Genomic DNA, 14,765 nt, shown 5'->3' with positions numbered 1-14,765 from the left:
TATAATTTTTGCAGTTTTTGAAGATTTAAAATGATCTACCCTTTTGCTCATGCAGTGATCTATGTTCGTAATGGACTGAAGAATTGTAATAATACCTCTGCCACATTTGCAGATCTCCACTGTCTATTTCTGCCTCCCCACATTACTCTCAGAGTCTGCTATTTCGCCTTCAATGCTAGGAATTCAATGACCTCACTGTTTTATACAGTGCATGACCCTGTGCCCTTTTTCATCATGCCTATTGGAAGCTGGTGTATGAGAAAGTCAGCAATTGAGCACAGCTCTTTACATTAAGTAAGACACATTGCAAGCATTCCTCCTCTTTTTGTGTGTTGCATGTGCTGCTTTAAATGGGGCGGGTCCCATACTCACTGTGTCATTGGAACCAAGCTGTACCCAGCAGATGAGCCCATAACTATGCAAAACCGGTCCTGGGTTGCTTGTGTTCAGGTTCAGGGAGTACCTGGCCTGGCTGTTTGGGTTGGACTGTTCCCATGAGGAGCAGGTTCAAGACTGATTTGCATATGGCTGAGTTCAAACCTAGGTGGCCTGGTGAGCAAAAGAGCGATGGGTTGGGATGCTACCCGAGCATTTGCCAGTGGAAAGACAAATTGCAAGCATTCCTCTTATCACCTCTTGTGTGGTTCATGTACCACCCTAAATGGCATGGGTAATTCCAGATGTGGGTCCCAAGCTCACTGTGTCACTGGAACTAAGCTGTACACAGCTGATGAGCCTATGACTAGGGCAAAATCAGTCCTGGAATGCTTGTGTTCTAGTTAAGTGTGGGCCTGGCATGGCAGTTCAGTCTGGACTGTTCCCATGAGGAGTAGGGTCAAGACTGATTAGTGTATGGCTGGATCCAAAATAAAGTGGCATGGTCAGCAAAAGATCGAGGGATTGCCAGTAGTTAGACAAATTGTAGGTATTGCTCCCATCACCTTTTTGTGTGTTTCATACAGCTCTCTAAGACCAGCTAACACTGCCCTAAGATACTGCAAACCCATAGTCATCTGACACACATTATGCAGCCCTGTTTACATACCACCTTAAAATTGATGTGACTAGATTTGAGGGGGCAACAGATGCAAAAAGAACAATTGATTGACAGAATGCTGAACAATGTCTAACATCCACTCCAGTACAGAGATCTGGGCCTTAATTCATAATTTTTTTGTTCACTATTCCATTCCAATTTGGACCCAGCCATATGACTTGACCTGCCAGTGCGGGCTGAACTGTTTCCATGGGGAGCAGGGTCAAGACAGATTTTCATATGACTGGGTTCAAACTGGGGTGGCATGGTGAGCAGATAAAACATGAAAATGATGGATTTATCTCAGATCTGTGACTGGGGGTGAATATTTGACAATGTTCAGCATTCATCCATCATCTTCTTTGGGTTGCTATAAATTGCCCTTAGTGGGAAGGGTTTCCCTAGGTGTGGGTCCCATGCTCGCTATGCCGCTGGATTCAAGCTAGCATGCTGATGAGGCACAATACCCCAAAGGTGGTCCCTGTATGCTTGTTTTTGGTGCCGAGAGGACCTGACCTGAAGTTTAGGTTGGACTGTTCCCATTCGGAGCAAGGTCAAGTCTGATTTGCATATGGCTGGGTCCAAACTGGGGTGGCATAGTGAGCAAAAAACACAGATGGATTAAACCCAGATCTGTGACTGGGGGTAAATGTTTGACAATGTTCAGCATGCGGTCCTTCATCTTTTTGTGTTGATTTGAGGAGCAGCATAGTGCAATTTATTACCTTCATACTACCTCACATGCAACAATTCTTAAAAGACCTGCGAATACTGCATACATTTCCACCTTTATATGAAGAACGCTATGGAGTGTGGTTTAATGGGACACATTGATTCTGACCTGTGCTATTGGTTGTTTTGTCTAATATAAAAAGGAGGATACCAACATAGTAACCAAGAATATTCAAAAGGAAGCTTTACAACAATATTGATGCCAGGTTGAATGCTTTGAGAACATTTACTGAAAGACTTTGGGACATATTTAGCATTTAATGGGCTATCCTGTTCTGCTTATCTGCAAAGGAATGTACTCCAATGACCTAGTGGACGAGAGCTCACAGTCTTTAGAGTTCTCCATCAGCTAAGTACCTTCAAAGGAGCTGCCATTATGCTGGCCTCTCTGAAAGAACTGAATATTTGCTGTATGGGTCAGAGCTCCTGCACAGCAAAGTTTTTCATTTCACATAAGCAAACTCCAAAAGCAAGAATTTGCTCTTGAAAAACAAAAGAAATGAAGGCCCTGAGTTGTGTTCATATTTTCAAAGGGCATAGGGTCGTTTATCTTATTTCCTCTTTGGGATTTTCTGATTTTCCCTGGCAGTCCCAAAAAGAAAAAATGGCTTTGCAACATACACCCTGAATAGGGCAGTTGATCTGATGTTCATTGACGGCCCAAAGTTATTGTGCCTCTGGTTAAAGGTTGAACTGGTGGCGCTAGTTCAGGATCTACTGATGGAAACATGGTGGCTCACCTGACTCTAAAGAGAGCAGGGGAACTCCGGGGCATATTATCAAGGGGGTTTATCTCCGCTTTTTTGGCTTTAAAAGCCAAGAAAGCGGAGATAAAATTATCTCCCTATTACCTAGCTGCCGCTAACACCAGTTAGCGACAGCTAGTAGGAGATAGCGACCATCTTGGGCCCCACTTTGCATGTCAGTGATATTTATCACTAATGAGATGCAAAGTGGGCGTGCCAAGATGTTAGAGACTGAAAACAGTCGCTAACATCGCTATCTCCTATTATCAACTTTTGGAGATATTCGCGCTAAGCAGGAATATCTCCAAAAGCTAACACCTGCCCTGAGCAGTTCTTAGCCATGTTATCCAATGGGAGGTGGATAACATGGCTAAGAGCATTAGCTCGCTAATGCATGAATATCGCTGACTTTTCAGCGATATTCATGCTTTGCGGCGATTTTTACCGCATTTGTGTTAAACCTTGGTAATACCAAGGTTTATTTGCGGTAAAAACCGCTGCAGCGCTGAGGTAAATTTTTGTCTCTAACCAAGCAATAGCGATAATTATCGCTATTGCTTGGTAATATGCCCCAGAATGTTTAGCAGACAGGGTACTCTGCAATGCTTTCAGGTGGAGTATCATATCCACCAGACTCTAAATAGGCCCACTAGTACCATTCAACTGGTAAAGGTGTGCAATCTGTATTTGTAGTCTATTCCTCTATAACCATACTAATGTATACATGTGTTCAACATCGTCTCCCCATTGCTGATCATCTTTGGACCTAGCCACACAGTGCTACCTACAGAACGACTGACACTCAACTGACACTGCCTTTCAGTAACAGTTTTTTTCTCAGCTCAGTACATCACACTGGCTGCTCCTAAAAAATATTTTCGGACCTATTCCCAAAAGTGAAGGTGCCCCTTAGGGACCCCTTCCTGTTTGGGAGTGGTTTACCACCTACTTGTAGTAGGTGGTAAACTGTGATTGTTTTGCAACCGCAAATGTGGTCGCAAAGTAATCATACTTTGTTGTTAGACTCGCTATTAGGAAGGGACGCCCTTGGCATGCACCTTCCTAATACCGAGTCGCAAACCATATTTTTCGAGTTGCTAATAGGTTAGCGACTCGCAAAATATGGTTTTTGCATGGGGCAGACCAAGTTTGTGGTCGCAAATGGGCCAAATTCCCGTTTCCCGTTTGCGACTGCAAGAAATGGTCGTACATCTGCCCAGTAGTAATTTAGCTCAGATGGAAAGCTAGCATCCACTTTAAAGACTAAGGGTCGGATGTAGGAGACCAAATACCGGTCGGTAACGGCCGATTTCGGCCGTTACCCACCGGTATTTGGTGTTTGACATGTAGGGGGCTTGAGATTTACAGAATCAGTAAATTTACCAAATCGGTAAAATACCGAATCGGTAAATTTACTGATTCTTGAAATCCAGATGTAGGTGGCACAGTAAACAGTGCCACCGGCCCTTAAGAATTCGTTATTTACCACCCAATACTATTGGGTGGTAAATAACGAATTCCTGTGTACATGCACATCTGTGCATGTACACCTGTGCCATGTGTCACACATACATGCCCTAAGGGCATGTATGTGTGTCACATGGCACAGAAGCCAGAAACAGGGGTGCTACAGGGTGTCAAAGTGGCACCCTATCCCCCTTTGGCAATTCGGTATTTTTACCCATAGGAATCAATGGCAAATACCGATTCGGTCATTACCGAATCGGTAAATACCGATTCCTACTGATTCGGTATTTGATACCGAAAGATTACCTACATTAGATTTACCGATTCATGAATACCGAATCAGTAAAATTCGGTATTTATCAATCGGTAAATCTAATTTACCTACACCTAGCCCTAAAGGTCCTAACAACATTACCCATATTTGTCTCGTTTCAATGACGGCACCAATCTGCACACATGATACTACTCTCACATAGAATGCTCAGCCAACCTGCTAGTAACCTGTGCTGTCACATCCAAAAGTGTGGCAGCCGTACTTATATGTATCAATGCCCACTCATTTGAAAATACATCTGTACTGGTTCGTGCAGAATTTAAAATATCGACAGAGCCAGTCACCCCCACCCTACCATCTGTAGAGTAGAAAAGGATACACGTTTGATGGATTCTACTAGTTAAGCTAGCAGATGCACCAAATTGATATCATAATGACAAGTTCTACACATATCTAAATCATTCAAAGATGGAACAGGAAGTAACAAGCCAGAAGAAGGCTCAATGCAGGCACTACTCAGATTCATCCTGTGGAGAGCTATCTGGACTAGACTCCGTTGATAAAAAGGAAACCAATGTAGAAACAAAACATGGACGACAAGTCTCTTCTCTATGTGCTTGTTTCAAATATATCTTGTTCTGGGAGACACACATCTGACCATGATTCTTCCAGTCATCAAGGGTGCTAAATAAATCTTTCCGTTTTTATATACAGAGACTGTAATTGTGCAAACTACATTTTTGCATTCTCTACTCATGTTGGTGTACAAGAGGTCCAAATGGAAATTGACACAATTCTCAACCCACAGAATTACACTCTCCTAAAGATGCAGATATATGGATCAAACCTTTCCAGAGGTGCACCTGAAAAGCAATGCCTGTCGCAGGCTTCCGGACATTCTTCCGGAAAGCTTTTGTGAAATCCCTGTAATGCTTATGCGAAGGCATTTCATTACCAATATTATACATGTTGTCTAATTTCATATGTTAAAATGTGATTGCTTTTGTACAAAGGTAAAAACATTTTTAACAATGGCAAAATATTTTTCACCATGGAGAAACCCCTTTAGGTGCACAGCAGCCACCATTTCTGAGGATATACCCTCTCACACCAAACTTACCAGAGAAACTCAACCTGGAATAACAACCCTCACCCATTGAGTAAGAATTGCTAATGAACAACATTATACTATCATGGGTCGACATTACACACGAGTAAACGGATTTGTTAGTTCAAGGTCATCTTTTAGGAACATCTTGCAGTCCTAAATCCAGCCACTTGTATGTGTAAATAGGACTTAAACCCGCACGGGCTTTCTGAATTAGACCAGACAGCAATTTCACAGAGGCATTTTGGAGTTTTTAAAAGTGCACTCCTGAATATTCATTACATACTCTTGCACCCCTTGCTCAATTGGCCCCCAAAAATCATAAATTAATCACATTTCTATTTTCTACCCCAGGGCTCACAGCTTGACTCGTGATATACACTCAAGATTATTAATAGACTTTCGGAACTAGCCCATTATCTAATCAACTTGATTTAGTGATATTACCTGTCTCAATGTGTGAACTTATGAATATGTTGTTGCTTTTTATCTTATCTGTTTTCTTTTCTTTTGTCCCGAGGTTCTGTAAAGCGCTCTGATACCCTCACGGGTCATGTTAGCGGTGTTTAAACTTTATAAATAAATAAGTACAGGTGATATTCACATAGCGCAAATAGAAAGGACGGTGCCTTCGTTGCTCGACTAAGAAGAAGGAGCACGTGTTTTGAAGGAGGATTTCCAAGTACATGTAAGGGCAGGTCAAAGAGTACTCCTATAGTACTACTTACTGGTGAATATTTAAATAAATGACACCAAGCGAGCAAGCACAGCCAGTAATCTCGTACTCCACAAGGGCAGTGTGCAAGCAAGGGATTATCTATTTGTGGAACTCTCAGCACAATTAAAAAAAATAACTAAAACATCCTAGGTTTCGCATAAAGTCATGAAGGGGCACCTATAAAAAAAGTCCAAGCACCTGCTTTTAAGGGCAAGAGGCCTACCCCCAATAAAATGTTGAAAAATATGGCCAATCGTGCTTTTTACAACATTCAAATATAAATTAGTTAAAAGGTGAATTTGAAATATGCGACATATGCAATTTGGATTGATATTCTATATTTTTGTTCATTTGGAAAGCACCACCCTTCAATTTTACTTTCACTTTCTTACATTTTCAGTCCTACACCCTGTAAGTGGATCGTCTGTCATGTAATATGATGGAGCATCCCCTTGAGGCCAGCAGATGGAAAGTAAATTACTTTGCGCATCTAACAATCTCAGGCCTGGATAGAAGAGCTCTGTCTACAACAGCTAGACAGTTTGCAAAGTCTCAGAAATCACTTTGATGTGTCACTGATACTATAGACTCATGCGTCCGGGAGCAATTAAAAAATAAAGACAATTAGAATGCAAATGCAACTTTAAATGTAGACCGAAAAAAAGTCATCATATTTGTAACATACATGACTGAAATGGTAGCTTAAAATATTTTCTTAGTGCACTCAAGCCAGACTTTAAAAATATATCAACTTCTCATTTTTGTTACATTTAATCATTGGGCCATGACTGTGAAGGGCAATTAGACGAGCAAAGGACATGTCATCAAACATTATTAATGCCGACTTGCAAATCTTACCACCATGAGTAGGGGTGATTTTCTCCTAGAAATTCAGGTTAAAGGGTCTAATTTGGAGTTTGGAGGGAACTTAAAATCCTCCATTTTCTGGAGGAAACATCTAAATATGCAGTAGAATGAAGCAACTCCACACTGCTATTCCTATAGTGGTGGAAATTCAGTCAGGAGGTTCTACTCTGGGTTTAGAGCAGTCCAGTGCGCAATTGTCCACTGTCCTGTCATAATTTGAGCAATTTGTGTAATTTTGCATTACTAAAATTATGGAAATTGTCAATAAGTATGCTATTGTGAAATTGTGTCCAATGTTAAGTGACCAAGGGTTGTTTGAGAAAAAAAGAGCTTTTGGGATACTGGTTTGTACAGAATACGTGTCACAAGAGACAGTTTCTCAATGAACCAGTCCCCTTGCTGGTATCTGAACTGACTTTTGAATGTGATCTATGCCTTTTCTTCAATTTACCTCAAGAAACTCCTAATTAATTTTTGTTTACTTATGCCTAATTTCTCGTTTTTTTTCTGAAATTTAGTGGGGTTGGGGCACGGGTTTACAAAATTTCACACACCTTTAATTTGAAGTAGACTCGAGAATTTGAAAGATTTTCAGCCCCATGAATGAGGCCCCAAGTTATGGTGTAAGCTACTCTACAGGAAGAAAACGTTTTAGAAAGGGACTCACTTCCTTAATGGCATTAACATCCATCCCAAAATGAAGCATAGCTCTCAGGAAGCATTTATTCAAATTCTGCCTTCATGTACCTGGTACATCATTGGAGTCCTGAATATCCCTTCCTTCCTTAGTTCATGTATTATTAATATGCTTTGAAGGAAACACATAAATTCTAGACTACAAAGATAGCATAGTTTAAAGAAGATCTTTTCTTTGCCCATGTCAAGGAAAGACCTTTCTTTCCTTCCATGAATAATATGATCATAACAGTGTCAATAACAGTCCTTTTTATAGTCTGCCTTGACAGACAATTATGTGAGTATCACCAGGAGAGGAGCTTTGGCTCTGCCCACGTGTTGGAAGCCAGGAGCTTTTTATGGTCTGGCTTAACAGTAGAGCTGTCTCATACATGCCAACTCATATGGGGCCACTGTGTGATACACAATATCGGCTCCCATCACCCGATCATCCAGTGAGGAGCCGATATCACACAGTGGCAGGGAAAGGGAGCTGAAAACCACTGTAAAAAGTGGTTTACTAGCTCATTTTCGGAGGCTGTAAACTGTTGACGTCCATTAAGGGGTGTGAAAACACCCCAATACATCGGCACCAGCCTCAGTAAGTGTTATTTTTTGGGGGGAGGGTTTTGGGAGGCGGGTGAGGTTCACAAGTGCCTCTTAGGTACTTCTTGGCACGAGGCCCTGCCCCTTCAAGGCCCCATCTCCTCCTCACACACTGAGATTGTTCTTCAAGTTTGCAGTTATGTATCACCAGACAAGTATGTGAGTATCACCAGGAGATGGACTTACCGCCACATGCATCATCCCGGCCTTTTGCGAATTCCAAATTGCGAAAAATAGGGAATCGCAATTTGGAATTCGCAAAATGGGATGCATGTATATTTTCGCAAAATATTTGCGATTCGGTAAAAATCGCAATTTTTACCGAATCGCAAATATTATGCGAATTCCAAAGTGCGAATTCGCAATTCCCATTGATACCTATGGGCCAAAAGGCCCATAGGGTTCAATGGGAAGGCTTTAACGAATTGCGATTTTCTTTTTGAAAATCCCAATTTGTTAATGTATTCCAAGGGTGCAGAGGGGGGTCCAAAGGACCCCCCCTCCACCCCATAAATGTAATTTGAAGTGCATGTTTCACACACACATGTCCTAAGGATATGTGTGTCTGAAACATGAAAGTTTAAAAAATGCATTTTTGAGCATTTTCAAAACTTTTCGCAAATTACCACGAGGTTCAACCTCGTGGTAATTTGCACCTCCTAATTGCTAATTCGCAATTAGAAAAACAATCATGCATTGCTTTTAAGGAATCGCAAATTTGCGATTCCTTAAAAGCAATCGCATTTTTGGAAATCGCTAAAAATAGCGAATTTCACAAAAATGCATGATGCATCCCAAAAACTTATTTAGGAAGTGCAAACGGCCGAATTTACCGATTCGCACCGTTTGCACTTCCTAAATAGGTTGATGCATGTGGGGGTTTGTCTCTGCCCACATGTTGGAAGTCAATAGTACATGTTTTTATTGGGCAGAAGTCGTGTGCTTCCATAAAAATGCATACCCTCCACACAGCTGTGATCATTTCTTTTATCCAGCTGTCTGAGCATGCACTTTTAGGGGCTAACACATGCCATTTCAATGCTATTAATGTGTATTGAATAACTAGATAATGGATGACATTTTTCTCTGGCAGCTGCACAGATGGGAGGATGGCAGTCATTAACATATATGGAGTTTTAGGTCTGGTATGACTGTGCATTGATAAGCCTGACCTATTGGCACTGCCAAAGCTTGCTGATATTGCTACTATTAACAGGGGCTGCCACTGTTAGGACACTAGTGATTCATCTACCTGGGGTATGTATGGGTGAAATATTGCTTCACAAGCACCATTTCGATTCACTTGAAGTATCAAAAATATCTAATCACCATTATGACTCTACTTCAATATGGTGAAAATAACTTACGGTCAGCTCCACACAAGAGTGACAGGGAGCTCACGTTTCTAGTAGTGCCACTTGAATATAAATAAGATCATGTTTGATGCATATTATTAACAGACCTTTGATGGAATTATTAAGAAGGTAAGGAAAGGTTCACATCAATGTAAGCATGGGTGAATTTTGCGAATTTGCGATTCGCGAATTTGCAAATTCGCGATTCGCAAAATTCACGAATTCTCGCGAATTTGCGAATTTCTTTGTTTTTGCGAGTTTGCGGGGCGTTTGGCGTTTCCGCGGGGCGCTTTGCGTGTTTGCGGGGCGCTTTGCGTGTTCGCGGGGTTTTTTAGTGCAAGCCCGCAATGCACCCTCTGGTTCATCACTGCCACCCTCTCGTTTTTTGTGCCCTTCTGCCCTCTGCCCCACTCATTTTTTGTGCCCTTCTACCCTCTGCCCCACTCGTTGTTGTGCCCTTGTGCCCCTTGCCCCACTCGTTTTTTGTGCCCTTCTGCCCTCTGCCCCACTCGTTGCTGTGCCCTTCTGCACTCTGCCCCCACTCCTGTTTTCTTTTAGAATGGCGCCAGCAAGCTGCCAGCGCCATCCTAAAATAGTTACTAAATAAGCTTCACCAGGGAGCACTAATAGATAAAATAAAGCAGGTGCTCGAGCACCTGCTTTATTTTATCTATAAGTGCTTCCTGTTGAAGCTAACTTAGTAACTACTTTAGGATGGCGCTGGCAGCTTGCCGGCGCCATCCTAAAATAGTTACAAGCTTGATGGCTTGAACTTTTGCCCACCGGATCCGCCGCTCGCAAATTTGCGAATTTTCGGTAAATTCGTGGGAGTTTGCGGATCGCGAATTTGCCAAAAATTCGCAAAATCTGCAAGCGGAACGGATTTTGCGTTCATGCTTAGCTCAGATAAGGTATGCATTGGGAACTGTAGGGATAATACGCTGTTGAGAATGGGCATGCAATATTTGCATGCAGTTGCAGCAAGGTATGTCTGCTTCTAAGCACTATATACAAAATGCTACATCAACGCGCTATTCGCGTATTTGTGAGCAGGCCAAAGTACATAGGTCAGTAAGCAATCTCTGTCGCCAGCAAATCACTGTATGAGAAGGCTGTGTGCGAAGACCAACTGCACAGCTTTCACCTACACTACAATGACCTGGGTCAACCGAATGATGCAAACTGTTCTTTTTAGAGTAGCAAGGCGCTTCAAATACCTTCTTTCACTTGTAAGGTTCTGCATATGGAATATTTATCGAGGAGTAGGATCATTAACCAGTCGATGGCTTAGTACAGCACTGTCATTGCTGGAAAAGGTTACACTAGGGAGAGCCTGCTTTTACATCGTCAAGTGCATGCTCTAACTCCTGTAAGTAATAAATTGCACTGGTGCAGTCTGTGCAATCCAGAAACGTAGGTAAATAATGCATGGTACTACCAACGTATTCCAGCCTATGGTGTATAGAAAAAGAAGTGCCTTATAAAAAGTGAAAAAGATTTTAATCATACTTCAAAAGGCGACGTTGGGTTAAAATGGCATTGGTATTTCCTTATTTAAAGGTGAGAGTCAAGACTGAAATTGTAGCTAGAGTATCTCCGGATTTTCCAATGTGCCTTACAAAGTGATTGCCCTCCTCTAGAATAGAAAGGGTACTTTCTGCACGTTTGGTTACCAGCTGGGCACCTGAGTAACGTTTGAGTTGGTGGATTTGTTTGCATCTGATTGTGTGTCCTCAGATTATTATGAAACGAAGAGGTGTACTGCCTTCTGATTGCTTAGAGGATTCGGCCGATATTTATAATTTTCTTTAAGCAGGACAGTGCAGCAAGCCCCCTTCCTGCGCTGTGTGAAAGGGCAGGAATGTGCCGTATTTAACATTATACTCTGCATTCCTGACCTTTCCTAACACTGACACACTTTTGCCTGCCTAGCACACTTTTGGTTGCCTAGCACCAATGCAGGCATCCTTGCATCATGATTCAAGGCTTCCTGCGTTGTAGGAAGGATTCTTTTTGGGCAGGACGGGAGAACTTTCTGCACTAAAACAATCCTCAAATACTTTTTACGCTTTCTATGTGTGCTGCATTAGCACACATAGAGAAAAAAACTAGGCGAAATAAAGATATTTGAACTCGTTGCACCTCACCTCGGAAAACTAGCATTTTGATGCATTCTCAGGTCTACCACTAACTAAGTCTGGGAATGCACCAAAATCTATGGTGGAGGTATTAGTGGTGGTGGTAGTGGTGGTATTGGTGGTGGTATTGGCATTGGTATTGGTGGTGGTTGTAGTGCTTTGGTGGAGTTGGTACTGGTGGTGGTATTAGTGGTGGTGGTGGTATTGGTATTGGTACTTCTCGGTGCAGTGCTATAATATGACATAATAATGTCAAAACCCCCATATGTTAAAGAAGTACACCTTTGTTTTTAATTTTGAAGAGATATCATATTTTAGGCAATGTTTTTCGTATGGTTTACACAGCAAACATTTCCAAGGCTCGCACATGGGCTTTAAGAGCCAGCAAGAGACTCTGATTGGCTCTCCCTTTTAAATTGTTGGATCACCTACCTCTAGCGCAGTCATTACAGAACCATATTATAGATGATTTAAGAACGGTGGTTCCACTTACAGTCCAAACTGAAGTTGTCAACAAGTGACCGTATAAAACCGTGTGGGATAGAGTACAGATTGCAAATCTGGCATTTTAGTACTGAATCCTCTGAATTTTTATAATGTCATTTGCATTGAATGACCATGGCCACGTGCCATTTTTACACTGATAAAATATTCTGTTTCTACCGGTCAGGTGATGCAAATGATGTTGCAAAATTGTACCAGTGCAACCATGCCACACATTGGTGCGAGCTAAATCACCCGGCACTCAGTTAACAAGTGTGTGTATGCCTTTGCATCATTATTGAAGGATAAAGCACCAGGGGACGGTGCTACGCATTGAACCAGCGACTGGGCAGTTTTGCACCGTGACCAGGAAATTCTCCACTGACACTTGCACTAAATGACAATCTCAAAATGACACCGCACCAATTTAACAATTTAAGAACAGCATCCATGCACACTGAAAAATAGCATTTTGCACTGGTCAGTCTGTGCACATTTGGTTGGAAAATTACCCTGGTAACAGTGAAAACTTTCAGTGCGTGTAATCTGGCTGTAGAATGAACGAATACCTCATTTGCAATATTTCTATTGGTTAAAAAGTAAAATGGTATGAAAGGAAAGGCTGGGGTAGAGGGTAGGTCATTAGAACTATGTATTCTGTTCGCAGCTACAGGTCCTCATACAATCGGCCACTCGAAGTCTCCGTCCTCATCCCAAAGGCGGAGCTTGCTGTGAACGCCGCCTAATGGCTCGCTCGAATTCGATAATAACAGGAGACCATTTATAACAGGCACACGCATATTATCCACGCTTTTCAGTACAGCTGGGGGAGCACATTTCCATAGTAACTGAAGGAAGAGCGAGACCCTCATATCTCACACATTCCGGTAAAAAAAACAGGGACGTTTTTCCCCCCAGGCACACCGAAAAAAACAAATAAACCCCTTACCGGGAAGTAATGCACGAGGCGCAAGAATGAAACACTGCTTTCTGTAAAGCTGGTCGCGCAGCGCTAGAAATCTGGGTGATGCTTCAAACGAGACTGGAAAACAAAACAACTGGCAGAAAATATGTTGCTGTACCAGTCTACGGTAACTGCCCGGCATCTAAGCGCCCAGCCTGTAGAGCACGCATTACCTGGGCTGCCATGAAGGAAAGGTCCATGGCGCTGCTGGTGGCGACCCCCGCCTCCCGCTGCTTCTGTCCTAGCTCCTGGAGGTCCCGTTGTATCCCCCCCTGGGAGCAGGGCAGAGCCAGTCCTCCTCGGGGAAGCTGCGGCTTGGACTTCTTTAATCCGCCCTGTGGTGCCCGCGCAGGCAGAGCGCGGTCCGCCCTAGTGCCATCCTGTGGTGCTCGAAGTGGGCATCAGCTGCTGGAGAGCGGATCCGTCCAGAAAGGCAGCAGGCAGAGAGCTCGGGCTGCACACTCGCGCGCTCACAGGCACAGACCCAGTGCCAGGCTGTCATGTGACGCGCTCAGCTCAGTCCAAGCGATGCCCTCCATTGGTAACCCTGCCACAACCGTCTTGTTTGTCACTTACTGTTTGTTCTCGCGGGGATCAAAATATTCCAGCCATGTCTAAGGCTACCGCGCGCGCCCTGCGAGAGAAGGGATGAGGGGACTTGGACAAGCCTGTCACATCAATTAGCTCCGTGCCATAAATGCTATTGTTCTTCCCCCTCAGCTTATTGTGCTGAGGACCGCCTTTCATTAATAAAAGAGCTTTATGCGCAGCTAAGATCGACTCTAAGCGCTTTTAGGTGTCCTTTACACTTTCATGCAAACACATATAATGTTGGCATTTTATCCTGCAACGTGTTAAAGCTGTTGACTTAACAGCTTTGTTCTGTGGTCTATTTAAATATAGTTGTTGATTGATAATGGTGTAAAGCTACTCGCAGGCCGATTTACTGTACCATATACATAATTAATTTGTGTTTAATGTCCCCGGTTTGTAAATGTTTGAGAGCACATTCCAAGTTGGAAATTATCGATCAGAGAATAATACCACAAACGCTTGAACACTTACATCTTATACCGAGCACATAAATGAGAAATAGTTTTTATTTTCTAAGTGTTCCAATCTCTTTCCCCACTTCTTCATCTAGGAGTGCCTAGAAGCAACTGTCTAATTGTGTGGGTACTAAACAGCACAATGGATTTAAACAGCACACTTTAAAGGCCTTAGAAGCTTCCCCTTCCTGGGCCCAGACCATCCAGGGGGGGGGGGGGGGAGGGGGGAGGGGACATGACACCTCTGACCAGGATTGCTTTCTTTCTGGGCCCAGGGGTCACGAAACCAATCTGGTGGTGGCAAATGGTGGGTAGCCATTCAGGAACCACACCAGGGCTGGTCGTTTTACAGGGGGCATCTCTAAGATGCCCTCTGAGTGCATTTTACATTAAATTCCATTCTGGCATCAGTGTGGGTTCAATGTGCTAAGTTTGCTACCAAACTTTCCAGTTTTCAGTAAAGCCATTATGAAGCTTTCGAGTTTGTGATGACCAACTCCCAGACCATATACTCTTTATGGATTTACTGCACTTTCAATGTCTAAGA

The 14,765-nt window shown here is 42.9% G+C and overlaps 1 protein-coding gene across 1 annotated transcript in view; it reads right to left on the bottom strand.

Moving 5' to 3' along the window:
* C9H14orf132 (chromosome 9 C14orf132 homolog) overlaps positions 1-13,713 on the bottom strand; it is a 388,656-nt gene extending 374,943 nt beyond the window's left edge. The window contains exon 1 of the mRNA XM_086937737.1: positions 13,343-13,713. Coding sequence (XP_086793863.1) covers positions 13,343-13,369 — 27 coding nt within the window. The 5' untranslated portion in view covers positions 13,370-13,713. The remainder of the gene's footprint in view (positions 1-13,342) is intronic.
* Between the last annotated feature and the right edge of the window lie 1,052 nt (positions 13,714-14,765).

This window comes from Lissotriton vulgaris, chromosome 9 (genome assembly GCF_964263255.1).
Source record: "Lissotriton vulgaris chromosome 9, aLisVul1.2, whole genome shotgun sequence".
Taxonomy (NCBI): domain Eukaryota; kingdom Metazoa; phylum Chordata; class Amphibia; order Caudata; family Salamandridae; genus Lissotriton; species Lissotriton vulgaris.
The sequence above is the reverse complement of the archived record's forward strand: the minus strand, read 5'-3'. Positions and strand labels throughout refer to the sequence as shown.